Source organism: Schizophyllum commune (genome assembly GCF_000143185.2).
Source record: "Schizophyllum commune H4-8 unplaced genomic scaffold SCHCOscaffold_2, whole genome shotgun sequence".
NCBI lineage: Eukaryota > Fungi > Basidiomycota > Agaricomycetes > Agaricales > Schizophyllaceae > Schizophyllum > Schizophyllum commune.
The window spans coordinates 3,268,611-3,293,072 of record NW_026089539.1 but is presented as its reverse complement, the minus strand read 5'-3'; the positions used below and the strand labels follow the sequence as shown (position 1 = coordinate 3,293,072).

At 57.8% G+C, this 24,462-nt stretch overlaps 14 protein-coding genes across 14 annotated transcripts; 8 read left to right on the top strand and 6 right to left on the bottom strand.

The window, feature by feature from the left end:
- Window positions 1–351: 351 nt before the first annotated feature.
- Window positions 352–1,904, bottom strand: SCHCODRAFT_02612998 (Formate/glycerate dehydrogenase catalytic domain-like protein). The gene is made up of 4 exons (XM_003038387.2): window positions 1,646–1,904; window positions 1,097–1,576; window positions 776–1,045; window positions 352–719 (listed from the first exon to the last, which is right to left on the bottom strand). Exons 1-4 carry the CDS (start codon window positions 1,804–1,806, stop codon window positions 509–511), a joined length of 1,122 nt encoding a protein of 373 aa, XP_003038433.1. The 5' UTR covers window positions 1,807–1,904; the 3' UTR covers window positions 352–508.
- A 565-nt stretch (window positions 1,905–2,469) lies between these two features.
- SCHCODRAFT_01039640 (uncharacterized protein) lies at window positions 2,470–3,570 on the top strand. The gene is made up of 5 exons (XM_003037031.2): window positions 2,470–2,552; window positions 2,601–2,637; window positions 2,686–2,784; window positions 2,849–3,007; window positions 3,059–3,570. The coding sequence occupies exons 1-5, from the start codon at window positions 2,484–2,486 to the stop codon at window positions 3,136–3,138; spliced, it is 444 nt and encodes a 147-aa protein (XP_003037077.1). The 5' UTR covers window positions 2,470–2,483; the 3' UTR covers window positions 3,139–3,570.
- SCHCODRAFT_02612994 (LexA/Signal peptidase) lies at window positions 2,933–3,668 on the bottom strand. The gene is made up of 2 exons (XM_050344573.1): window positions 3,059–3,668; window positions 2,933–3,007 (listed from the first exon to the last, which is right to left on the bottom strand). The coding sequence occupies exon 1, from the start codon at window positions 3,594–3,596 to the stop codon at window positions 3,144–3,146; it is 453 nt and encodes a 150-aa protein (XP_050202462.1). The 5' UTR covers window positions 3,597–3,668; the 3' UTR covers window positions 2,933–3,007; window positions 3,059–3,143.
- Window positions 3,669–4,043: 375 nt separating this feature from the next.
- Window positions 4,044–5,413, top strand: SCHCODRAFT_02612985 (uncharacterized protein). Its single transcript, XM_050344572.1, has 4 exons — window positions 4,044–4,152; window positions 4,211–4,405; window positions 4,460–4,578; window positions 4,637–5,413. The coding sequence occupies exons 2-4, from the start codon at window positions 4,310–4,312 to the stop codon at window positions 5,322–5,324; spliced, it is 903 nt and encodes a 300-aa protein (XP_050202461.1). The 5' UTR covers window positions 4,044–4,152; window positions 4,211–4,309; the 3' UTR covers window positions 5,325–5,413.
- Window positions 5,414–5,737: 324 nt separating this feature from the next.
- Window positions 5,738–6,803, top strand: SCHCODRAFT_02489847 (uncharacterized protein; the record flags this gene model as incomplete). Its single annotated transcript, XM_003037033.2, has 3 exons — window positions 5,738–5,899; window positions 5,957–6,075; window positions 6,131–6,803. 3 exons carry the CDS (start codon window positions 5,738–5,740, stop codon window positions 6,801–6,803), a joined length of 954 nt encoding a protein of 317 aa, XP_003037079.1.
- Window positions 6,804–7,056: 253 nt separating this feature from the next.
- Window positions 7,057–7,488, bottom strand: SCHCODRAFT_02487677 (uncharacterized protein; the record flags this gene model as incomplete). Its single annotated transcript, XM_050342880.1, has 1 exon — window positions 7,057–7,488. One exon carries the CDS (start codon window positions 7,486–7,488, stop codon window positions 7,057–7,059), a length of 432 nt encoding a protein of 143 aa, XP_050202460.1.
- Window positions 7,216–9,309, bottom strand: SCHCODRAFT_01162858 (uncharacterized protein). Its single transcript, XM_050341139.1, has 8 exons — window positions 9,217–9,309; window positions 8,846–9,153; window positions 8,614–8,789; window positions 8,502–8,567; window positions 8,089–8,455; window positions 7,735–8,042; window positions 7,615–7,686; window positions 7,216–7,562 (listed from the first exon to the last, which is right to left on the bottom strand). The coding sequence occupies exons 1-7, from the start codon at window positions 9,276–9,278 to the stop codon at window positions 7,666–7,668; spliced, it is 1,308 nt and encodes a 435-aa protein (XP_050202459.1). The 5' UTR covers window positions 9,279–9,309; the 3' UTR covers window positions 7,216–7,562; window positions 7,615–7,665.
- A 143-nt stretch (window positions 9,310–9,452) lies between these two features.
- SCHCODRAFT_02744914 (uncharacterized protein) lies at window positions 9,453–9,823 on the top strand (the record flags this gene model as incomplete). Its single annotated transcript, XM_003037034.1, has 3 exons — window positions 9,453–9,533; window positions 9,586–9,635; window positions 9,688–9,823. The coding sequence occupies 3 exons, from the start codon at window positions 9,453–9,455 to the stop codon at window positions 9,821–9,823; spliced, it is 267 nt and encodes an 88-aa protein (XP_003037080.1).
- Window positions 9,824–10,073: 250 nt separating this feature from the next.
- SCHCODRAFT_02697230 (uncharacterized protein) lies at window positions 10,074–11,690 on the bottom strand (the record flags this gene model as incomplete). Its single annotated transcript, XM_003038389.2, has 7 exons — window positions 10,074–10,519; window positions 10,566–10,680; window positions 10,728–10,928; window positions 10,983–11,085; window positions 11,136–11,152; window positions 11,204–11,364; window positions 11,423–11,690. The coding sequence occupies 7 exons, from the start codon at window positions 11,688–11,690 to the stop codon at window positions 10,074–10,076; spliced, it is 1,311 nt and encodes a 436-aa protein (XP_003038435.2).
- Window positions 11,691–12,089: 399 nt separating this feature from the next.
- Window positions 12,090–13,059, bottom strand: SCHCODRAFT_02612974 (uncharacterized protein). The gene has a single exon (XM_050344571.1). It carries the CDS (start codon window positions 12,655–12,657, stop codon window positions 12,340–12,342), a length of 318 nt encoding a protein of 105 aa, XP_050202458.1. The 5' UTR covers window positions 12,658–13,059; the 3' UTR covers window positions 12,090–12,339.
- An 880-nt stretch (window positions 13,060–13,939) lies between these two features.
- On the top strand, window positions 13,940–17,532 carry SCHCODRAFT_02172097 (glycoside hydrolase family 3 protein). Its single transcript, XM_003037035.2, has 16 exons — window positions 13,940–14,390; window positions 14,440–14,556; window positions 14,610–14,672; window positions 14,728–14,776; window positions 14,855–14,965; window positions 15,017–15,236; window positions 15,300–15,348; window positions 15,402–15,407; window positions 15,464–15,538; window positions 15,601–15,659; window positions 15,742–15,872; window positions 15,928–16,475; window positions 16,526–16,569; window positions 16,620–16,722; window positions 16,774–16,858; window positions 16,913–17,532. The coding sequence occupies exons 1-16, from the start codon at window positions 14,078–14,080 to the stop codon at window positions 17,478–17,480; spliced, it is 2,541 nt and encodes an 846-aa protein (XP_003037081.1). The 5' UTR covers window positions 13,940–14,077; the 3' UTR covers window positions 17,481–17,532.
- An 892-nt stretch (window positions 17,533–18,424) lies between these two features.
- On the top strand, window positions 18,425–20,928 carry SCHCODRAFT_02697228 (aconitate hydratase; the record flags this gene model as incomplete). Its single annotated transcript, XM_003037036.2, has 4 exons — window positions 18,425–20,272; window positions 20,326–20,565; window positions 20,615–20,726; window positions 20,777–20,928. The coding sequence occupies 4 exons, from the start codon at window positions 18,425–18,427 to the stop codon at window positions 20,926–20,928; spliced, it is 2,352 nt and encodes a 783-aa protein (XP_003037082.1).
- A 645-nt stretch (window positions 20,929–21,573) lies between these two features.
- Window positions 21,574–22,206, top strand: SCHCODRAFT_02460883 (uncharacterized protein; the record flags this gene model as incomplete). Its single annotated transcript, XM_050342611.1, has 1 exon — window positions 21,574–22,206. A coding segment is annotated over one exon (633 nt), but the record flags the coding sequence as incomplete, so codon positions are not given.
- A 275-nt stretch (window positions 22,207–22,481) lies between these two features.
- Window positions 22,482–23,349, top strand: SCHCODRAFT_01039638 (uncharacterized protein). Its single transcript, XM_003037037.1, has 2 exons — window positions 22,482–23,021; window positions 23,077–23,349. Exons 1-2 carry the CDS (start codon window positions 22,507–22,509, stop codon window positions 23,087–23,089), a joined length of 528 nt encoding a protein of 175 aa, XP_003037083.1. The 5' UTR covers window positions 22,482–22,506; the 3' UTR covers window positions 23,090–23,349.
- The last annotated feature ends 1,113 nt before the right edge of the window (window positions 23,350–24,462 follow it).

Sequence of the window (24,462 nt, the reverse complement as noted above, 5' to 3'; positions counted from 1 at the left end):
ATAGGGAGTGGGATGGGGATGGATATATTGTGAGGATGAGGATGAGCGGACGGCGACCTGCACCAAGGAGTGTCTCTGATGGATCTGCGCGGCGAAGAGAGCGGCGGCACGAGCGAATCCACCGGGGGACGGGGAAAGAGGCGGGCGAAGGAGATGAGGGAAGAAGAAGAAACGAAGCGAAAACGAACACGGAAATAAAACAAGGCGTGGGCGTCGCCTGCTTTTACACACGCGCCAGGCCCAAGCGGTGACACCGTGACTGCGCCGTAGCAACCCATTTGTTCTCGTCGCCGCCGAATCTTCGCACCCATGATTCCAGCCCGCCTTGGCGCTCACTCCGTCCTGCTATACCCCTCCGTAACACTTCGATTCCTATCTAGGTGCCCAACTATCGACCTCGAACGCGTACGAGTACAGTTAAGCACTTTTAGCAACAGTAGCAGTAGCGCATAGCGCAAAAGTAGAGCAAGTCAGAACACGATGCAAGATTCCATAGAGAAATACCGGTTTACAGCTTCGCCTGGCGCTCGGCCTGGACCGCCGCGCTCAGCTTTTCGCGGAAGAGCTTCTCGGCGTCCGTCCAAACCCGTGCCTTGTCGCGATTCGGGAACTCGAGCAGCGAGGGCAGCAGGTCGTGGCTGAACTGCTCCGAGGCTTCGCGCGGCAGCAAGGTCGGCAGATGGTCGATCGATATGACCGACAAGGGCGGGTTCCCAGCGCTATTGACAGACGTCAGCCTCTCGGTGATAGCGCAATAGCAGCGGTAGGGACTCACCCAGTCTCGACAGGTACGGTAGGGTGCGAGAACGTGGTGTTGATGTTGTAGATGGGGATAGGGTTGTGCGGGTTGGTGGTGTCGCAGCTCACGTCAACGACGACGGATAGCCTCCTGTTCTTACCGGCCTTCTGGATGAACTCCTGCGTCAAAAACGGAGGGATGGACGAGCTAAGATAGATGCAGTTGACGAAGATGTCAACGTCAAGGATCTCCTGGAAGGGACCACCCTTTGCAGTCTCTGCCATATCCCACTTGACGATGTCGTTCCTATAGATGGATCAGCATCCGTCCACTGTAGTATGCGCAAAAAGAACTCACTCCTCCAGCCCAATCTTGCGGAACAGGTCGACAGCGCCGCGTCCACAGCGACCCAGCGCACCAATGACGAGTGCCCTCACTCCCTTACCGCTCCCCCCGGGCAACGCCGCGCGCACGGCCTTCACCATCTCGTCCTCATTCGGATACGGCGTCAACAACCCCAGCTGCTGCCCCTTCTTGTTCGCCGCCAGCGCAAGCGCACCCGCCGCCGCACCAGCAAAGCCCGCGTGGTACCCGAACGCAGCAACTCGGCGACCAGTAGCGTCGATGAGGAACTCCAGGTCGTACAGCTTGCCCCCGCCGCGGTGGAAGCGGTCGAGGACCTTGGACCAGCCGGCCTGGTTCTTGTAGCAGTGCGCGAACTGGATGTGGGTGTGGGGGAGCGGGTCGGTAGACTCCTCGAGCTCCTTGAGGCCGATGATGGGGATGTCCTTGGGCGCGTTCGGCCAGGTGTTGTTGTCGACGAGCTTGCAGCCAACACTGAATGTGAAGAAGGGAAGGAATCAGTACACATACGAGACGAAATATGTGTAGGAAAGGTATACGCACGCCTCATACTCCTTGTCGTCAAAGATGCGCTGCTCGTCGCGCTCGACAAAGATCTCAAAGCCCTGGTCAATCAACTTCTTCGCCGTCGTCGGCGTCAGCGCCGCCCGCTTCTCGAACGGCTTCTTCTCGCAGCGCAGCCAGAATTGGGGCTTCGACGGCATCTTGGCGCTTTTCTTTTGGGTGGGTAGGGTGGATGGGTAGGTTGGTGGTGACGGGAGGAAGGAAAAGTGACTCTGGATCGTCGGTGACTCGACGGACGAACTTGACTTGTGGAGGTAATTTAGGCGCACGTGGGCGTGATCGACGCCCCAGAGAGCGGAATGTCGGTCCGGTGTGCCGATACCTCTTGCCCTCCGTCGTCACTCATGGCTATCATCGAGGAAGCACCTGCGGAATCTAGCACTGATCAGGACACTGTGAATGTGACCACTTTGAGCCCTGAAAGTGCAGCGATACAGGTAAGTAGATGTCGAGGGTCGTGGTTGGGCGCCTAAATGATGATATCGTGCGGCAGGATCGCTTGCGTACTGCAGAGGAGCTAAAGGCGGAGGGGAACGATGCCTTCCGCGGGAAGGAGTGGTCAGAAGCGCTCGTGGCGTATAGGAACGCGCTAGCACGGCTACCAAGACGGAAACGCGAAAGCAAGAAGAGCAAAGGAAAGCGAAGGGCTACACCAGATGCAAACGACGATGACGAGGACCGAAGTGCAAGTCGATCGGCGAAGAACGACGAAGACAAAGGAGCATCTCCGAAGGAGGAGGAAGCTAGTGGTGATGAGGATGGAGAGGAGGAGAATGATGATGGACCCGAGGATGACGCGGACCCAGTGCCAGAGGAGATGCAAGCGGAATGCGCGAAGGCGCGGGCCGTATTGAACGCGAACATCGGTGCATGTTATGTCAAATTGGTATGGTACGCCATAGAGGAATACTTCAGTATTCTCACAAAGCACCAGGGTGACCACAAAGCGGCCGTCGCGTCCTGCACCGAAGGTGCGTTCCCTTACACTCTCAGCACGTTTAGGCACTCATCCCTCGTAGCCCTTGCGGACGATCCGAAGTACATCAAAGCCTTGCAACGTCGTGCATCCAGTAACGAAGTCATCAACACATGGGCCTCCTTATCCAGCGCGTCCGAAGGCACGTCCATTAACATCCTGATCTTTCGCAGTTGCTATATTCACCACGCGTACTTGCTATACAGACTATGCCACCCTCCTTACCCTTATTCCCTCGCACACGCCCCTCTACGGCGAGATAGAACGGGCCCAAAGACGCGTCAAGCCCCGGCTCGAGGCCGCGCAAAAGGACGAAATGGACGAAATGATGGGCAAGCTAAAGGGCTTGGGCAACAGCGTCCTCGGTGCGTGATCTCCTCCCCTTCACAGACCACCGACGTTGACGGGATGCGCAGGGTACTTCGGCCTGTCAACCGACAACTTCAAGTTCGAGCAGAATCCGCAGGGAGGGTACTCGGTCAACTTCCAGCAGTAGGCGCCCTATGTAGTCCTCCCTGTCGGCCATTCTGGTATCGGCTTGAAAAGTGGCCATATCTGCGTGGACATATTCGAATCAGCCCGGCCCTCGTTGTAACAACGCACACCACTCACCCTCGCCTTAATCTTTCCCGCTATCAAGCTCATAGGCACCGGCCCATACACCCTGGAATCCCTCGACCACGCAAGATTGTCCCCAGCTAGCCACACATGCCCCTCGGGCACCACGACGTGCTCGTCTGATGGGGCGTACTTCCCGCTGGGGTCCACGCATACGACGTCACCTGGCAGTCCCAGAACGCGCTTGCAGACGAGGCGCATAGGGTCGAGGGGGGAGTAGAAGGACACGAGCTCGCCGCGAGCCAGGGTACGGCGGTCGTAGGGTGCGCCGAGACGTGACTCGATCACGACCTCGCCGGTGTGGTCGAAGGTGGGGAGCATGGAGGGGCCGGCCATCTGGGGTGTGGAATGTATGTATCAGCCACTAGCTATGTGAACAAGTAGGGGGAAAGGGAGATGCGCGCACCATAACAGGCCGCCCGACATATATGCTAATGAGGTGCAGCGCGCAGAACACGTTCGCGATCTGGGGGAGAAGAAGACGTGAGTCCCGAGCGGAGTGATTGCGTTGGACTGGGGAAGCACACCTTCAGCGTCCGCAAGCCTAAGCCGTAAGCAAAGGTCTTAAAGTTGACCTCTTTCCAAGGTATGTTTCGCCACGCCTGCCATGGTCGAAACATGAAGCCGGAGCTCGCCGTTGTTCTACGCGTCGAGGTGGACGACCGTGCGCGTGAACTCGTGTCGCGGTTCGGAGAAGGATGTACGGTCCGAATGCCGGTTCTCCGAGCGGAGGTATATTTTCTTCCCACGCCACAATTAAAGTTGACTTGTTCGTTCCGAGCGCTCTCGTGCATGCCTCGAGCTCGCCTCCTGTATTCTGCTCTCAAAACCCACGGCAACAGGTCTCTAGACACTGATCACCATGGTGACACTTGGGAGACCTGTTTTTGAGGTATGAGCTTTGATCTTGCTGACAGGTGGTGAGGCTGACCATTTCCCGATGTTTACAGACGCTCGACTTCATACGTTTTCCTTCCGAGACGATACACGATAACCAATGGATCATCGCCCCTCCTACAGGGAAAAAGATATCCGACGAGCTCGCCACAATGCCTTTCTGTCGGCCTCCGAACCTCGACCTTCGCCAGTGCACATATCCCTGCGTGCTCACCAACACCAGTTCGTCGAAGAAGACACAGATAAAGGTACGTAACGCGTCACACCATCGAACGTACGTGCTGGTACCAGTATAAGAACAGATTCAGCCTTTGATTGGCACTGCTGACGATGGGTTATACCTTCGAGAGTCGGACATCAAGAGGTTGGGCCTCCGATTTACGGGAAGAACGGAGTACACCCGTCAAGGACATTGCAAAGTGTGAGAGCTGGAACTGGGCTAGAGGTTGGATGGTGTGGCTTACGCTTGTGTCATGCAGATACGAAGGAGCCGTGCGTCTCACCTTCCCGAACGACTATGACAACGGCCTGGTCGGCTACAAATTAATCCACGTCTTCGAGCTCCCGCGCTGGATCTACGAGCACGTCCGCGTCAACAACAACGACAACGGCCGGAAGCAGGGTCTGGTAGGCATGCACCTCCTCACCCGCCACGTCGTCTTCCTGCACCGCGGCGACGCGCACCTCATCAACGTACGCACCTTCGCCATGACCCCCGAGCTGCACCCCTTCTGCAAGAACATGTCCCTCTTCAGCAATATGCGCCTGAAAACCCGCGGTCCGGACCAGGAGCCGGCCATCGTCTTCGACCCCTTCCCGGGCGAGCCGCTCAACGCCGCGCTCGAGGTGGCGTTCGCCTGCCCGAAGCGACGGCCGTTCACTGTGGCCGATATGGCACCGCACAAGCCGAAGGAGGAGGCGTTCTACGTTATGGAAGCATGCCGGGTGTGCGACAAGATTGATGGCGAGGATGGGGTGAAGGTCGTAATGTGCACGCAGTGTGCAGACGAGGGTCGACCGAAGCGGGCGCTATACTGCAGCAAGGAGTGTCAGAAGATTGACTGGAAGGAGCGACACAGAGCGGAGCACGCTGGCGAAAGGCCGTGGGAGGTTCTGGGTGTAGCGGAGACGGATTCGCAACTGCAGATAAAGACGGACCCGGCATAGGCTATCCGGTCAGATATTCGCTCGTTGAGTTCGTCCCCACTGTGGCTTTGTGTTGCATCGTGGACGGAATGTGAGTGGCGACCTTGTTGGTTCCCTATAAACGAAAGGCGTTGCAGATGATGCAGAGGAATGCAAGATGCATATCCGGCCAAGCGCCATGGGCGGGAGCATATTTCTTCCCACGCCACAGCTCTTTGACAATACCGGCAGCTGCCGGTGGTGGACTTTGAGCTCCTATTTCCAACCCTCCTAGCGCCATATTCGAAGTTGCAGTGAACATCGAATGTGAGCCAAGATGGGTACGTTAGGAAAATCCCTGTTCGAGGTCCGTAATGGAATATTGCGACGTACGGACGGTTTGACGGAGGAACGGTACACAGCAAATCGACTACATCCGCTTTCCCTCTGGAAGGATGTATCACAACCAGTGGATTATGAATCCAGAGGACGGAAGAAGACTGTCCGAGCTACTCGCTGGTATGCCTCATGGTCGACCGTCGAATGTTGAGCGTACGTGCACCTATCCCTGCGTTCTCACAAATGCGGCGGGGACGCAGAAGGGCGCCAAAATCAAGGTGAAGCTGTCTCATGCCGTTCTTATAAAGTGATCCTACTGACTGCTATCTGGATAGATCCAACCCTTGATTGGTACTGCAGATGACGGCGTCTACCTGCGAGAGTCGGATATCAAGAAACTGGGCCTCAGGTTCTCTGGAAGGACAATTAGCACTCGCCAAGGAGAATGCAAGGTGTAAGCACATAGTACTCTTCAGTCAATCGTAGGACTTACAAACTGGGCTCTTTAGACACGAAGGAGCGGTCGTCATCAATTTCCCGAATGATTACAATGACGGCAAGGCTGCCTACGCTGCAAATCACATACTCGAGCTCCCTGCCTGGGTCTACAAAGGCGTTCATGTCAACAATGGAGACAACGTCAAGAAACACGGCATCATAGGCATGCACCTTCTCACCAAACACATCGTGTTTATGCACCACGGCGACACGCACCTCATCGATTTCAGGACGTTCACCGCCACACGCGCTCTGCACGACTGCTGCAAAGACATGGGACCCACCAGCTCTATGCGCGTCGGAAAGCGCGCCATTGAAGAACAACCAAGCAAGCCCTTCCCAGGCGACCCACTCAAGATCGCGCTCGAGGTAGCCTTTCGCTGCCCAAAGCGTCCGCCTTTCACCGTCTTCGACGTCGTGCCTCACCAGGCGACGCAGATGGCCATGTATGTATCCGAGATCTGTCGAGTCTGCGGCAAGGCGGATGGCTCGAACGGAGTGAAGATTGTGATGTGCACGCGTTGCGCGCAGGAGGAGCGTCCCAAGAGGGCACTGTACTGCAGCAAGGAGTGCCAGCGCATCGACTGGAAGGAGCGGCACAAAGCAGAACATGCTGGTGAGAGGCCGTGGGGAGTTTCGGGTCACACGGAGGAGATGGTGTCAGCGAGCGAAGACGGTACATAGCACCATTCCTGGTCTGAAGAGCTTTCGCAACCTTCCTGTACCTAGGTGCAGTCACCTGGATCTCCTTCAGGATAAATCGTCCAAATACGCCGATATATAGACCAGCTTACATGAACTATGTACCAAATCAAGCACTGTTCTGTTCCCCTATATATGACAGTATAATACAACAATGATACTGACGGTATCACCCCGGTTAGTAGGCAATAGACAATAAGCAAGAAAGTGTCCATGTCCGATAGATCAACAAGGGCTAGCGATGCCAATACCCGTTACTATAAGCGGGCGCGGAAGGCGCGGGGCTCTTCGAGCTCCCGTTCTCCTGCGGCGTGGCACCGTTGCTGCCTTTCTTCGACGCAGGCGTGTGTGGCGATGATCGCTCAGCGGGCCCGGTAGGAAGAGCGTACGGCGGCGCGCGGGGGAGGTATCGACTTTGTATGTCCGCGCCATATGGGGACGTGTAGTCAGGCTCCGCATCATCGTCATCATCCTCGTCCATCGGTGAGGGCGTGCGCTCAGCCGACGGTGTCCGAAGAACTGCCGGCGGGGGTGAAGGAGGTGGAGGTGGCCGAGGGCCGGGCGTGCCGTACGTGGAGTACGAGTTCCCGCGACTGCGGCCATAGGAAGAGTACGAGCTATACGAACTTGACCCAGTCGCGTAGAGATCTCCGTTAACGGGGTGCATAGGCCGTCGACTATAGCCTCCTTCCGGCGTGGGAGGACGCCCGCGAAGGCGGTTGATGATGGATAGCCGGCGCTCTTGAGTACGCGTGAGAAGAGAAGAATGGATTGAAAGCGAGAAGCACCGTACCATACTCTTCCTCTGGTTCTGAGTCTTCGTTGGGATCAAGAGGATCATGGTTCAGGATTTTCTCCAATTTCCCTGGGCGGCGGTTAGGCTGGCATACGGGCAATATGAGGTATGCCATACTGTAGAACCTGTCCTTCTTCCGTGGAACGGGCTCAGGAGGTGGCACGGGCGGGGGTACTGGTGGCGGCGGAGCGGGGACATCTGTGGTATTTTAGAATATATTCGAGCGGTGCGGGCGATGTGTGGCGTACCATATATCGGCTGCTCCATGATGCCCTGATCATCGTCAACTTCGGGAACGGGAATGGGTTCTGGTCGATCTGGCTCTGTCCTTCGCGGCACATAGTACATGAAGGGACCGTCTTTCCCGACTTTGACCAAATTTCCGTGGGCTTCCCTCCGCGCGGAAGGTCCTGGCTCCGGAGCGCCTGCGCCTGTGAGCACGCGAACTGGAATGAAGTATTGAAAACTCACCTGAAATGAAGTACGGATTATTCTTATTCTTCTTGCTCTCCTGATCTGCGTTACAGAGCTTCTGAAGGAATTTACCGCGCTGCTGGGACATCATTTCACCCCATTTGTTCTCCTCGGGCAGGTCGACGTTCTCCAGGCGCGTCTCTGCCGGCGAGAGAACACGCATCCGGGGCGCTTTCGCGGGGTCCTGCTTGCAGAGATCGTCGCCGAAGGGATTTTCGATTTCGCCTGTCGGGCTCTCAAGGTAGTAGAACATGATGAAGAGGAAGGCGCGGGCGCGGTCGGGCGAGGAGAGGTTGGTGGGGATGAAGAGGTCGAGGAAGTTGATATTTCCATCGAAGTGCGTCCGCGACAGGGTCTGGGACAGCTGGGAGTGAGGAAGTAAGTTATCACGTGCGCAACGCCACACTTACGGCTGCATGCGTGGAAAGCACGAAGATGAGGTTCACGACACTCGTTGGAGGGCGCATGCCAGAGTTCTGGTGCGGGTAAGCATGCGAGCCATTTCTACGAGGGCATACGCACGAAACGCGCAATTATTTCTTGCGGATTACTGGGTGGTGGCTTTTTTACTTCGCTCGGTAGCAGCGCCGACTTCAAGCAGTTCTTGATGCGTGGCGCGTCCTGCGCGTTCCCGTCTGTCTTTTGCAGCGAGGGGACCGGATGGTACGTGCGCAGCGCCGTCTTCATCTCGGGAAAAACTGCGCGTACTCTAAGCGCCCGTTACAACCTGCCTTTGAGAGCACAGCATACGCACAAGCCATAGTCGTATTGATGCGGCCGACATTCGTCAGGAGTGCAATCTTGGCGAACTCAACAGCAAATTCCGGCGTGTCGAGCATCTTGTCTTTGAGCACCTTGCTGCACTTGCTCGAATGGTAGAGCGCGTTCACGTAGAGCTGCCGGAAGCTGACCTTCTCGTATTTACCGGGAGTCTGATTCGTGAAGACGGCCTGGGAGTCCTTGAATATGTGGTAGAGGAGGTCGTACTGGATGTCCTCGCGCGTGAGGGGCTCGGCGTCGTTGCGCTTGATGGGGAGGGCCTTGCGGCTGAGATAGCCGACGCTACGAATGGGGATGGGGGTGAGCGCGCGCTGCGCAACGTGCTGGAGACTGAGGGGAGCTCACGGGGGAATGGCCTCCAGGCGGCTGCCGAGGCCCGCAGGCTCTATGTGGATGACCTCTGTCATGGGGGAGGGCAAGCGGAGTGGCCGGCCGGGGCTGATGGCATGTGTGGATAAAGAGACAGTCGTTTTGGGCTTCGTAAAAGCCGCTTGGACACGGAACCATATCAAAATCGCACCCACGAGGCCGCCCGGGAGCACGAGGATCTCACGCCGCGCTTCTCTCCGACCACGACACCCATGGCCGACATCTCGCAGCAAAAGTTCGACGCCGCGACCCAGAAGGAGCTCCAGGAGTTCCTCGAAAAGGAGCAGGCCACGGTGCGTCGCCCGCAGCGCTCGCACAACGCACTCGGCTGATCGGCCCTCTTAGGCACGCATGAACCAGTCGATCCACACGTTCACCAAGATGTGCTGGAAAAAGTAGGCGCTATACCTGCCCCCTGCCGCGCGCATGCCGACCTTTCCCCAACAGGTGCATGACTAGCACGCCGTCGACGCGCCTCTCCAGCAGCGAGCAGTCGTGCCTGCAAAACTGTGTCGACCGCTTCCTCGACTCGAGCCTCTTCATGGTCAAGAAGATTGAGGAGCAGCGCAACCAATTACAATAGCGCACTCACCCACACCCGTCCAGGGTCGCCATAGACTCACACTACTCTACATGATAATGCCACGCACGCCCGTCGTTACAGTCAATCGAGACCTCCCTGCATCACCCTGAGCCTCGCTTGTCCATGGCGCCAAACCCCGACAACCACTTCCGCAAGTCATCCACGTCATAACATAGTCTGTCTACTATTACAGCAAACACTACAACAGTCCAAAGAGTACACGATGTACAACGCCAACTCGTAAAGTCCATTATGACCTCGCCTTCCCCAGCAGATACACGACACCAGCCGGAAGCAGGAAGCAAAACGCGTCCAAGTACTCCCTCGCCCGCTTGAGCCGCAATTGCAGGTCGACGCCCACATCCGGCCCCTTTCCCTCCGACGCGTGTCCCGTTGCGCCGTTCTTGTGGAAGGACTCTATGGTGGTATCCTTCTCCGTCCACAACCGGCGCAACCATGCGTCAAACACCGCCTTCTCCGCTTCCGGAATGTCGACCTCGACCGTGCTCTTGCCCTTGCCTGGGTTCCCGCTCGGAGGAACCACGTTCGCTCTCGTAGCGCTGAGGTCGCCAATGGGCACCTCAGTAGCGACGTCGAACATGCGCATATGCATGTGGATCAGTGGTGGGTAGACGCCATCCAAGAACACTGAGCGCATGGTGTAGTAGTCCTGTCCGTAGCCCATGGGTGGTATGCCTGCGAGAATGAGACCATTGACTATCGGCGAGAGCTCGGGACATACCTGGGTATACTATCGTAACATCAAGCAGCTTCAAGTTGGGTATCCGCGGTGCAAGGGAACGCAGGCTATAGTGCAAGCCAGTAGAGCGCGGAAGGAGTGTATGCGACATGTCGGTCTGAAGGGGTTTAGCGATAGACAACAACGCGTAGACCTGGCACGCACGATCCCTAGCTTGTCCGCGTACTTCTTGCTTATGGGACGCGTCTGGTCGCTAACGAGCGTGCCCTCAGGGTACAAAATGAATGCAAGTGGGTTGTCCTCCTCTTCAGCCTCCATGCCGAGGCGCGACAGACTTGACGCCAGCTGCGCACGGTCGGCAGCCCATGAACGCGCAAGGAAGATGAAGGAAAAGAACTGCATGCCCTGAGATGCACGCGTCCATAAGCTCGTTCACCCTGAACTACCAGTGAGACGCACCCAGCCGACGACAGGGAGCCATTTCAGGCTGTTCTTGAGCGTGATATACACGTTCTTGTGTACGCCTTTCGGGCCGATGAAGTACGTGAGGCACCACATGTACCTGCGCGAGGCGTGAGCTGCTAGACGTCTTGCATGAACGAGCTGGCGTACCACCAATCAAGGTAGACCTTCAGACATCGTTAGTGACTAGTCGGCAGGACGCGCACACGATAACGCACCTGATGATTACCGATGAGCACGAAGCGCTGAGGCAGGTCCAAGTAATCGATATTCCCCTGCTCATCGCGCCTCACGACATCCAGATCCGTGAACCAGCCCATCCCCTCCTTCTCAAACGTCACCCGGATCGTCGACGGCGCGAACCACTGGCACATCAGCACTGCATCGCGTCAGCATCCCTGCCTCGCTCTCCCTGCCCCGCTAAACCGCGGACACACCAAGCAAGCACCCAAATCCCCCCTTCGTGTACCGCACGCCGTCCTTGTAGGCACGTTCCAGGCGCTTCCCGAGGCCGAACACGCCCAGCACGCCGTACGCGATGCGCAGGGGGAGCAGGAACGCGAACTGCGCGCCGTTCACCATCAGGCAGCCAAAGTTGAAGATCAGGAAGAACGCCGCGGCGCGGACGCGCTGGAGGAGCGGGGCCGGGGGGCGCTTGGCCACCGGGATGGTGTGGAGGGGCGCCATCGAGTGGAGGGACGCCATCGGGTGGAGGGACGGCAGCGGTGGGTTGGTGGGCAGTAGGGAGGAAGGAGGGAGGTGTTGTGGCATTGCGCCACCGGCGGCCACGTGCGCGGCGGCAGACGTTACAGTGGTAATCACAGGCCGGCGCTTACGCCTGTCCGGGCGCGCTACCGGGCCTGCGCTAGCTGGTCTGAGCGAGAATGTTCGCTGGCCATTGTTCTCGGCGCACGGCTTGATGCTAGCGGCTAGTAGTAGTACGATACATTTGGCTGATCTGGCGGCAGTTTCTAGTAGGCCCTTCGCTATAGAGCAGACGATTCAGATCAAATTAGCGCGTTCAACCTCGGAGGAAGGCTTGCGAGACTACCCATACCCATATATGTCATCGGGCCTCGCGCTCACAGTCTGAGTACCTCGCACTACAGGATAGCGGTTGGATTCTTTTAAGTACCTCGTCATGAAGAATTATCTACTCGATCGCAGAGATGCGGTGTAGAGATACCTTTCCAGCACAACCGCAACACCGATGTGAACGATCGGCGAGCTGTCCCCATGTGTGCTAGTACTCTCGTCCCGCGCACCCGCTTAAGGCCTGCGAGGGCGGGATCAGACACGAGAAGACGGGCCACGTCGAGTCCAAGAGATACCTGGGTAGAAACCATAGTATCGGTTAGAGAATGCAGAGCACGATCGACTGACAGACGTGCTCTTGCTCAGCCCGAACATTTCCTGACCAACCGCTTGAAGTCGACATTCGGCGGAGAGGAAGGGGGAGATCCATGCAACGGATCGAATGCCTCTGTAGAAACCGAAATTGGAAGGCAGCCGTAGAGCCGTGCGCAAGCAGGGAATCGGTACAAGGCAAAGTCAACCGTGTAGGACTTTCAAGCACCATTGCGGAGATAATCAGTCCAATGGAGAGCGACGTTGCGACGAAGACAGGATAGTAAGGACTTTCCACAGCGTGAGGAAAAAGCTTGGTCGCCATAGATGTGGTCTTCGTAGATCTTGCAAACGTCGATGGCGATCCTAATTACAAAAACAAAACGAAAAGTCGCACTGTAAGGACGCCGATGGGCTTCTGAGTTGTAGAGTCACGATTGTTGTCCATGAGTATATTAGTTCCATTCACGCCAAGTTGCACGACTGAGGGATGGCGAGCGTAGGTGACCCGCAGGCAGTGAGAGGCGCTGTCTCGAAGTTCTCAGGGACGAAAAGCTTTGCAGGAGCTTCGGCCGGGTCTATCGGTCGATCCAGCGCGTCTCAAAAGAGACGTACGTACGGAGAGATCCTTGTCGCCGAGACGCACTGTTAGGGTGGTTCGAGAGTCGGCGAACCCATCCATGCGGATTCAATGAAGAGCTAGACGGCTAAGAGCACCTAGATGGAGGTAGACCAAAGAAGAAGCAAAGTAGCATGAGGATATAGCCAAGAAGAGTCGAAGTCGGGACTCGCGACCAGCGGCCCAGCCTGAGGACGCGACGAATCCTACAATGGAAGTTCGTCTTGGTCTTGAGATGAAGGTCCGGGGTTAAACCGGGGTGCCCCGCGGGGTCGTGGCCCGTCGCGGCCGCCGCGTGCTGTAATTGGCCGGCCACGTGGAGGGCGGGAATCACAAACTCGGACGTAGCGCCCGATGCCGGTCATCCAAAGTTCAACTTGCTCCTGACGCTCTCGGTATCGGCCAGCTTTAGCCCCGAGCGCTGTCATGGGGCGACCGTCTGCTCGAAATAAGCTCAAAAACATATCTTACTTCCTGTTTCTCATTCCCAGGCTTCTGGAGGTCAACAAGGACGCGCCGCGGCGAGGATGTTCGCACAGGGAACAATAGCTTGACTCTCCGTCATGACGTCCCCACCGCGGGAGCAAATGGTAGACGCCCATAGCGTCTTCTCCCATTCACACGCTGGCGTCTGGCGCCTATGGTCCTCGCCAGGATAAATCATCCAGAGGCACCCAACGATGCCACTTCCGATGTGCCGCAGTCATCTGACAGCGATTACTTTCCCCTGCCCGGTTCCCCAGCCTACCCCAGCCTGCCCACTCCGAACCCCGGAGGTCCGCTGATGTGCGACGCGCATGCTCTCCTCTGTTTTGCCCCTTGCGCATCGATGGATGCGGAGCCCAGCTGACGGCTCCTGGCGGCCATCCAGATTCAGAGCCCAGTCCGCGCTTTCCCCGACCACACTAGTCGTGGATATATCCTTTTCCTCGTCGGTATTTTCCCCCTCGATGAGGTGAGCATCGAGCGGAAGATCGTCCTCTCCTGCCTCTCTATGACATTTGCCTGGACGATATGTCATCCGCCTGGACGCACCCCGTCCTTGGCGCCTCGCACATAAAAGGCCGGACGGACGTACGCTCGAGTCTCAAGGTGAAGTCCACCGCTATCACCGAGTGTATTGGCCATGCGTACACATCTCTTCCTCCACGTCCTTGCTCTTGGTGGCGCCGTCATTGCGGTGCCAGCCACCAACTCTGCTTCGAGCGACAGCACGTCGGACGCGTCCAGCGCGCCCGCCAGTACGCTGAGCGCGTCCGCCACCGCCATCAGCGCGTCGGCCACTAGTCTCTCCGTGTCGTCTGCGGCCCCAACTAGCAGCGGCATCTCGAGCCCGTCATCTTCCTCCCTGCCTGCCACCGGCAGCGCATCATCCTCCCTACCCGTCAGCGCAAGCACCTCCGCCTCTGCGCCCTCGTCCACGGCCACTTCGAAGATCCGTACGTGACCAGCCCTCCTCGTGCTCTTTGCGTCTCAAGCCCTTGGCAGCGACCCCCATCCTCAACGCCGAGTGGGCTGCGGCGTACGAGAAGGCCGAAGCCGCCGTCGTCAAACTCTCCCTCGAAGAGAAGGTCAACGTCACGACTGGTACTGGGTTCAAGAACGGTAACGTTTATTCATCGGTCACAACATCAACAAGTAGCTCATACTTTCACTAGGCCCTTGCGTCGGCAACACGCCTCCCATCCCCAGTATTGGGTACCCGCAAATCTGTCTCCAAGGTCAGCAGGCCCTCACTTTACCTCACTTCTTTGTTCGTACTCACTCCTGATACAGACGGTCCTCTCGGCGTTCGCGCCGCGGACAATGTCTCCGCGTTCAACCCGTGAGTCGCATGTGCTCGAAGGCCTACTTTCCGTAACGTCTTCAAACCCTACGTGCCGTAGCTAACATGCATTCACAGAGGCGTCAACGCCGCTGCGACCTTCAACCGCAAGCTCATCCGCGCGCGCGGCGCCGCCATGGGCGAAGAGTTCCGCGGAAAGGGCGTTCATGTCGCGCTCGGGCCTGACATGTACGCGTCGTCTGTCCCATTGCCCATCTTCGCACACTAAGTCCCTCGTAGGAACATGATGCGCACCGCCGCCGCCGGGCGCAACTGGGAGGGCTTCGGCGCGGACCCCTACCTCGCGGGCGAAGCCGCCTACGAGACCATCAAGGGCATCCAGGGCGCGGGCGTGCAGACCTCCGCGAAGCACTTCATCAACAACGAGCAGGAGCACTATCGGCAGAACAGCTCCTCGATTGTGGACGATCGGACGCAGCATGAGATTTATTTGGCGCCGGTGAGTGGGGTGGTTTGGTATGAGGTGGTGGGGACTCGGAGCTGGGCTGATGGATTGGCATAGTTCTTGAAGAGCGCGTTGGCGGGCACGGCGTCGTTTATGTGCAGTTATAGTACGTTGGTTTCTCGTTCGATGAAAGCCTTTGGACGCTAACTTGCCCTCCAGATCAGAGTACGTCCGCTCCTTGAGAGCCCTCTAGCTCGAGGGCACGCGCTGACCTCTAACAGTCAACGGCTCTTGGGCCTGCGCAAACGACGCGATGCTCAACGAGATCATGAAAGGCGAATGGGGCTACCCTGGTTGTACGTGTCTTCCTCTTCTCTCTTCTCCAATTTCCTCGCGACTTACCTACCTCCAACAACAGACGTCATGTCCGACTGGGGTGCCACTCACGAGGTCGCCGATGTGAACGGAGGACTCGATGTACGTCCTATTACTGGGAAATTTGCTTCCCTCCATCACCTCCGTCGGCGTTTCGCTTGCTAACCCATGACCCCTCCCTCAGATGACCATGCCCGGCGACGACATGACGACCGGAGAGCCGATCTTCGGGCCAAGACTTATCGAGGCGGTGAACAACGGGACCGTGTCCGAGGAGCGCGTGACGGACGCGGCGAAGAGGATTCTTGCGGCTTGGTGAGTGCTTCCCCCCGTTCATACATGCCAGGATTTGCTAACCCTTTCACACCAGGTACCTCCTCGGTCAGGACGAAGGCTTCCCCGAGACGAACTTCAACACCTGGGACCTTGAGGATCCCGCAACCAATCAGCACATTAACGTCCAGGCCGACCACGGCAGCCTCATCCGCGAGATCGCCGACGCGTCGACTGTTCTGCTCAAGAACGAGGACAACATCCTGCCCCTCGCCTCCTCCAAGACCTCCAAGCACGGTCGTCGTAACTCCAAGACAGGGCGCAACAATACAAAGACCGCCCCCGCCAGCATTGCCATCCTCGGCAACGGCGCCGGCCCGTCCTCGAAGGGCCTCAACGGCTGCGAGTACCAGTCCTGCAACGACGGCGTCCTCGGCATGGGCTGGGGCAGCGGCAGCGGGACGTACCCCTACCTGATCACGCCGCTCGACGCGATCACGGCGCGCGCGGCGGAGGACGGGACGGAGGTGACGAGCTCGTTGGACGACTACGATACGGAGTATGCGGCGGATCTGGCGAAGGAGGCGCAGGTTGCGCTGGTGTTTATCACGTCGGATTCGGGGGAGGATTTGGTGCCGGTGGAAGGTGAGCCTGGCGATTTTGGTCGGTTGGCGAGTGCTGACTATGGGGTGTAGGCACCTACGGCGACCGCAATGATCTGTATGCCTGGCATGAGGGGGTATGTGTCTTGACGCGGCTGCAAATCCCTTTAAACTGACCTTTCCCTAGGACGCCCTCGTGCAAGCTGTTGCTGATGCCAACGAGAACACCATTGTCTGCGTGAACACGGTTGGGCCTATCATCGTTGAGAAGTGGATCGAACACCCCAATGGTACGCATTCTTGTGTTTTATCGGCGCCACAAAGGCTCATCTTTCCTATAGTCAAGGCTGTTGTCTGGACCGGTCTTCCCTCGCAAGAGGCTGGCAACTCTATCGCGGATATTCTGTACGGAGAGTACAACCCGAGGTATGCATCCAATCCATCTTCAACAGTGATCTGTGAACTGACCTCTGCTCACAGCGGCCGCCTGCCCTACACCATTGCCAAGGCCCCTGAGGACTACCCGGCCTCGGTGCTCTACCTCTCTCCCACCGGACCCTTCCCGGACATCCCCTACAGCGAGGGACTCTTCATTGACTACCGCCACTTCGACGCCAACAACATCGAGCCGCGCTACGAGTTCGGTTTCGGTCTCTCCTACACGACGTTCGAGTACGCCGACATCGCCGTCTCCGGCGAAGCTCCTTCCGACGGTGCCGCCCTCGCCTCCATGGACCCCGCGCTCCACGAGACCGTCGCGACCGTCACGTTCTCCGTGCAGAACACCGGCGACGTCGCAGGGCACGAGATCGCGCAGCTCTACGTGACCTTCCCAGAGGAGACGAACAGCGCGCCGCTCAACCTCAAGGGCTTCGAGAGCGTGCACGTCAAGCCTGGCGAGGTCTCCCAAGTCGAGGTCAAGCTGACGCGGTACGACCTGAGCGTGTGGGATGTGGAGAGGCAGGGCTGGGTGGTGCCGGAGGGCGAGCTGACGGTCTCGGTGGGCGCGAGCAGCCGAGATATCCGGTTGACGGGGACGGTGAACTAAGCGAGTGGCTCAAACATTTTCTGGACTTTACGCAATGCATGAGCTGCGATGTATTCACGATCGTCACGGTTTACTGTACGATAGTAGTCAAGAAGAAGCAATACTTATCCTCTATCTGATAAACTCGTTTCGCCTGAGCACGGTGCACAACGTTGAGCGCGCGTCACGACACGGTCACGCCCCGGTTGAACGCGTTTGAAGGTGTCACATTTCGCTCTCTGCTCTCTCTTTCATCATCCCCTCCCCATTCGTCCTCAAACAAGGCGCTGGCTGGCCATAAATTCAAGCCCCTCTTCCTGAGAGGTACATCGTCGCCTGAGCGATCTAGTCGTGACCCGCCACCATACGCGCATATACTCAGTGATTGCGGCGATGCTCATCCATTCCCTTTCTCATCGGATCGGGATCTAATTATCGGTCGAGTAAGGTGTTTCGTTGTGGCCAGTGGTTCCGCTTCCTAACTTATTGAGCCCTCAGAATATCGCTGCAACTGCGCAAGCCTCTACAACCGGGAAGGCCCTAGCTATTCAGCCTGGAATATAGATTGCTCAAGCCCGAGTATATCAAGCGTCATCCATCCTGAGAGTTCACGATTACGATCTGGCGGGCCTATGCCACCCGAAAGCATCGTTCAGTAGGCTCTGATAATCCTGAATTTACCAGGCCAGTCTTCCCACAGTCACAGTGAGTCACGGTTTGACTTTTACCTTTATACCCTTGCTCACGATACATTTGCCTCGCAGAGACCTCTCCAACCTCTCCTTCCAGGCTCTTCACGTACCAAGTTCAACTTGCGCCATCAGACTGTGACCCTGCGAACTGATCATCGGCCGGGAACGTGGACTCGGACTTCGGCCGAGGGCGAATGCAGGCGGTCCGATTGGGCATGTCATCTCAACAAGTGATCGACGATCGCGGAGGCACTTGCCCTTACCCTTGGAACGATGCTGCGACGACGAGCGTACGCGACCGCCGCGAGCGTGACGGAGAAGTCCTGCGCTCAGATAACACCACCTTATGCGGACCTCAAGAAGCGGCTCGACGTCGTGCGCGCCGCGTTGAACCGGCCCCTGACGCTCGCGGAGAAGATCCTCTACGCGCACCTTGCCGACCCAGCAAAGGCCGTCGAGTCAGGCATCGTCCGGGGACAGAGCTACTTGCAGCTGCACCCGCAGCGCGTAGCGATGCAGGACGCGTCCGCGCAAATGGCACTCCTCCAGTTCATGTCCGCCGACCTCGATCGCTGCGCCGTCCCCACCTCCATCCACTGCGACCACCTTATCCAAGCCAACGTCGGCGCAGATGCCGACCTCGAGCGCTCCATTGCGGCCAACCAGGAGGTCTTTGACTTCCTCGAGTCTGCCGCGAAGAAGTACGGTATCGCCTTCTGGCCGCCTGGCTCGGGTATCATCCACCAGATTGTCCTCGAGAACTATGCCGCGCCAGGCATGCTCATGCTCGGAACCGACTCGCATACCCCGAACGCCAGTGGTCTCGGTGGACTTGCCATTGGTGTCGGTGGTGCAGATGCCGTCGACGCCATGACTGGCACGCCTTGGGAGCTCAAAGCACCCCGCGTGCTCGGTATCCGCCTGACGGGCGAGCTCGATCCGTGGGCTACGCCGAAGGACCTCATCCTCAACCTCGCGGGCCGCCTGACGGTCAAGGGCGGCACCGGGAACATCCTCGAGTACTTTGGCCCCGCCGTGCACGAGCAGAGCGCCACCGGCCTCGCCACGATCGCGAACATGGGCGCCGAGGTCGGCGCGACGACGAGCGCGTTCCCCTTCACAAAGCACATGGACGCGTATCTCCGCGCCACGGGCCGCGCCAATACCGCGCGCGCTGCAGGCCTAGCTGCGCGCGGGGGCTACCTCGCCGCGGACGAGGGCGCCGAGTACGACGACCTCATCGAGGTGGACCTGAACAAGGTCGAGCCAACCATCAACGGACCCTTCACGCCCGACCTCGCCACCCCGCTCAGCAAGTTCACCGAGTTTGCGAAGGAGAAGGGGTACACGGACAATCTCAGCGCGGCGCTCATCGGCTCATGCACGAACTCCTCGTACCAGGACATGACCGCCGCGGCGGATCTGGCCAGGCAAGCGAGTGAAGCCGGTTTGAAAACCAGGGTGCCCTTCCTCGTCACGCCCGGTAGCGAGCAGATCCGCGCAACGCTCGAGCGCGATGGCATCACCGGTGCCCTCGAGGGCGTTGGCGCCACGGTCCTCGCGAACGCCTGCGGCCCCTGCATCGGCCAGTGGAAGCGCGGCGACGAGAAGGAGGCAAAGGAGCGGGGCGACAACGCCATCCTCACCTCCTTCAACCGCAACTTCCGCGCGCGCAACGACGGGAACCTGCGCACCATGAACTTCCTCGCGTCCCCCGTCCTTGTCACTGCCTCCGCCTTCTCTGGCCGTGTCGGCTTCGACCCGAGAACAGACACCATCGAGCGTGAAGGGGCGCCCCCTTTCCGCTTCTCCCCACCCGCCTCCATCGATCTCCCCTCCGCCGGCTTCGCTACGGGCAATGCCAGCCTATACCCGCACCCAGACCCTCAACCCGACCCCAGCGTTGAGGTCAGGATCCGGGAAGACAGTCAACGGCTGGAGAAGCTCGAGCCCTTCGGTAGCCACTTCGGCGACCACAACCCGCGCGGACTCGAGCTTCCTGCCCTCCAGGTGCTCATGCGTGTCCGCGGCAAGTGTACGACGGACCACATCTCGGCCGCGGGTCCTTGGCTCAAGTACAAGGGCCACCTCACGAACATCTCGGAGAACTTGTTGATCACAGTGAGTATCGACATCCATATCCAGCGGATGTTGCCTCTGACACGCACGCCTAGGCCACCAACGACGAGCTCGACGCTGTCAACGCCGCTGTGGACCCGGTGTCTAACACGCAGGACACCATTCCCGAGACGGCGAAGCGGCTACGCGACCGCGGGCAGCCCTGGGCACTGATCGTGGACGAGAACTACGGCGAGGGAAGCGCGCGGGAGCACGCAGCGCTCCAGCCGCGGTTCTATGGGTGTGCCCTTGTCGTGGCGCGATCGTTTGCGCGTATTCACGAGACGAACCTGAAGGTTAGTGGACGAGGATAGAGGTGCGAACGAGTACTGACTTCTATCCCAGAAACAAGGTGTCCTGCCACTCTGGTTCGCCGACAAGGCGGACTACGCGAAGATTGGGGCGGGTGATACTGTTGAGACGGAGGGGCTTGCGGAGCTATTGAGCGGGAAGGATGGTGCGTACGAGCTCGTTTCGCGGAATGAAGCAAGCTCACGCGCTTCACAGACGCACCCCTCCACCTCAAGGTGACGAAGCGCTCCGACGGCAGCGTCTTCCGCATACCCGTTACGCACACGATGAGCGCGGACCAGCTGCGGTGGTTGAGGCATGGAAGTGCCCTGAACTACATCCGGGCAGTCAAGAGCGGGGAGGCCTAATTGCATGCTTTGGATCAGCTGAGAGTTGGAATGGGGCCTTTCGATTTTGCATATCCTTGAAAAGTACTATACTATCGTTGTGCCACAAGCTCAGTGCGGTACGCGCCTTGTGTTTTGGGGCTCGTAGTTTTCATGGACGCGAACAGATAGTGGAACCGCGCGCAAAACTGGGCTTTACGCAGTCCTTCGCCTTCGCCCCGTGATTTCCCAAATAACGTGGGACACCAGAGCGTCACCTCACTTCGTGGCGGTGTTTACCCACGCCGAACCTTGACCAGAACCATATTCCAGTAATTTTTACTCTGGCACATCGTCAAGCTAGCCCTCATCCTCCCCAGGTCTATCTAAAATATGGCCTCCTTCCCTCTGGTAGGATGTGCTAGTTGCGGTTGTGTCGCGAAATGTGAGCTCCCTCTCATCTGCCAGGACGATACCGCATTACTCCCTACATTGCGAGCGGGAGCCCAGCCCTCGGACACGGCCAAGCCTGTACTATACACTGAGCTTGAAGAACTTCGTGCGACTGCGCGAGTCTTCGAGGAGGAACTGCATCGGATCCGCTTGAAGCTGGACGAATTGCAGTCTGCAATCGATCGGCGGGAGAGCATCCTGCTCTCGCCCATTCGTCGCCTGCCCGATGAGATCATGGCCGATATCTTCGACTCTGTCTGGGTATCCTACGAGGATGCGCCATACGACATCGTCATGAAAGCCAAAGATCCAGATCCACCCAACTTCTTGCCCTCGCGTTCTTATCCCGTCCCTCATGTTTGCGCGTGGTGGCGCCGCCTCTCGATGGACTCGCAAGTGGCACAGCCGGAGTTGCGCATCCGTCTCGGCACAATGGAGGGCCTGCCGCAAGGACACTTAGAGAAGGTTCTTGCCGGTGTACCGTACCCATTTCTGCGTCTTCGGTTGCAAGATATCAAGCACTGCTTGAACTCACTGGACAGCGTCACATCATCTGCTCCTAGGTGGCGGAACGTTGCCCTGATAGATCCCTGGAGTGCGCAACTGCTTTCTGTTGGCAGCATGTTCTTTCCCCACCTCATTCATCTAGAGCTGGGTTTCCTCATGCACTGGGTGGGAGCAGAACCAGGGTCATCCACAGATAACGAAACGAGGCCGCTGCTGTTTGGAAACACTCCAGAGCTGTCTCAGCTATCACTGGACATGGAGTGCGTGCCCACGGCTTGGGAGAGGCTACCATTCGGTCTACCCTGGCATCAACTCACTGTCGTGGATGTCAACGACTGCCCATCCCATATCTGTGCCGAGATAATCACGTTGTGCATAAATCTTCGGTCATTCTCCTGGCGGGACGACAGACCACTACAATGGGAGCAGCAAGATTACGTGCCTTCCCCCGAATGCGGATCTTGGTCCTTGCGCCGCCTGTCGCTCGAGCAGGACCAGAGAATTCCGACCAATGCCACACAAGGCTTTCTGGCGGGCCTAAGCCTTCCGAGCTTGGTCAGCCTCCGCGCCTTATGCGTGCCATCTGCACCCATCCTACCCTTTCTCCGGCGTTCGGGTTGCCACCTCACCTCTCTCGAGATCGTTACGTCTTCTTCAATCATGGAGGATGACCGTGAACTGGAAGACATCTTCAGCGCGCTTCCTGAATTGGAGGACCTACGCTTCGAGTACGACACGTACTATGACCGCGTGGAGATGATGGAAGGAACCTCTGTTGGGCAGATTGAGAGCTTCGCCTGGACCCTTCGCGACATACTGTGCCACCCTGATCCTCTCCCTGACTCTCTGGACGGCCGAGCACCCGATGAGCGCCAGCTATCGTTCGAGTATCTTCCCCGATTGAAGAGGCTCCTGTTCTCCTTCCCCGAGCGTATCCATGACGAGGTCGTTATCGCGATCGCGACGCGACGACGTGTTGATGTATGGTCCTCGCCGCTGGACCTATCGCCAACACTGCGCGAAGTGTGGCTGGAGACGCCCCTTAGGGGAGAGTGCATCAGGAAACTGGAGGCACTGGCGATTGAGTACGGCATACAAATCAACGGACTGAGCAAGTGCGCGGCGCTGTACGACGCCTTGCTACCTCACGATTGGGCGGGCTCACCGTGGTCACGGTATGCTGATCTCTCATCATGTTTCTCTATCGCTCATGACCGTCGTTTGCACCAGAAAAGAGCCTTGATAAAGGAGGCAATCCGGAAGGACATCTGAATAACGTTCGAGCGTCGAGCGTCGGTTGAGGAGCGAGTACACTATCTACATGTCCGAGAGGGGGAAGATGCGCGCGGAGAATAAATGGTGGGTTATTGACATGGCTAAGCTTGATATCGAGGCAGAAGCGTAGCTGTGAGGCTCTAGGTCAGACGAACGTCCTAGTAGTAGTATAGTGGGTCTGCCTACAGCGGCGGCCAGATCAATTGCGCGCTGCCTTTTTGGGAAAAATCGCCGAGGCGAGCGTTAGGCATAGTTTGCGGGTCTCGGCGACCTCACAGAACGGTAGAGCGCCCATGAAAACCCCCGTCTGCATACCAACTTTGCCGGAGAGCGTCCGTGATCCTCGTAAAATGTGCCGACATGCGTCATATGGCACTGCGCGCCCTCAGGTAGTCTACGGCACATATCTCACGAATTACATGCCCGTTTCGCTTCAAAATTCGTATTTGGGGGTTTTTGGCTACGCTCTACCGTTTTGTGAAGAAACTGGATTTTTCCGACCACGCCCAACACCCGCCTCGGCGATTTTTCCCAAAAAGGCAGCGCGCAATTGATCTGGCCGCCGCTGTAGGATTATACATGAAACACGGAATATTCTAACGAGAAACCCGGTTTCTACGTTTTGCCTTCCTTATAAGGCAATTCTGTAGAAACCCGCTCAACTTCTTTACACGAGGCTGGGTTTCTACCGGCGTCCCTCAGGCCGTGCGCCCGGGAGACGGTGATGCGCCATCAATCCCACCTGAGGGTGCCGAAGCCGCCGAGCTCGCGGCTCCTCCTTCGTTTGCCACAGCACCGCCTGTTTCCAGCTTAGTGTCTTGGTGTAGGAGTGTGAAATATCAGGCTAACAGCTCCGATACGACTCAGTTAGCCCTCTTAGCCAGCAGGACTTGTTACTGACCCATAGGACATTGTGTCCACTGGTGGACGAAATGGTCACGTGACTACAATGGGAAAACGACCTTTATTCTCAGAAAGCACCCTCGAGAGGGCCCCTAAGATCCATTCTGTGTCAAAATACGACCAAATGCACTAATGTTTGCCCTCATGCCTCAGGTGCAGGGCGATATCCTATAAAAGTACTCAGTGGAGGCCGGCGCTGTCGAGCTCGTCTGCCTCTCGGAGTTGGCCGATAGCCTCGTGCTGTAGTGCCGAGCGCGGCATCAAAGACCTCGCCGGCGCGTCGCCGGGATGCTCGCCGACAGAAACCGGGTTTCTAGATAAGGTTTCTACGGTTGGGTTTCTCATTAGAATATTCCATGAAACACAACCTGAAAAGCAATATTCTTTCACGAGTTTCCTGTAACAAAGCCAATGAACTTCACGACGATCTCCAAATAT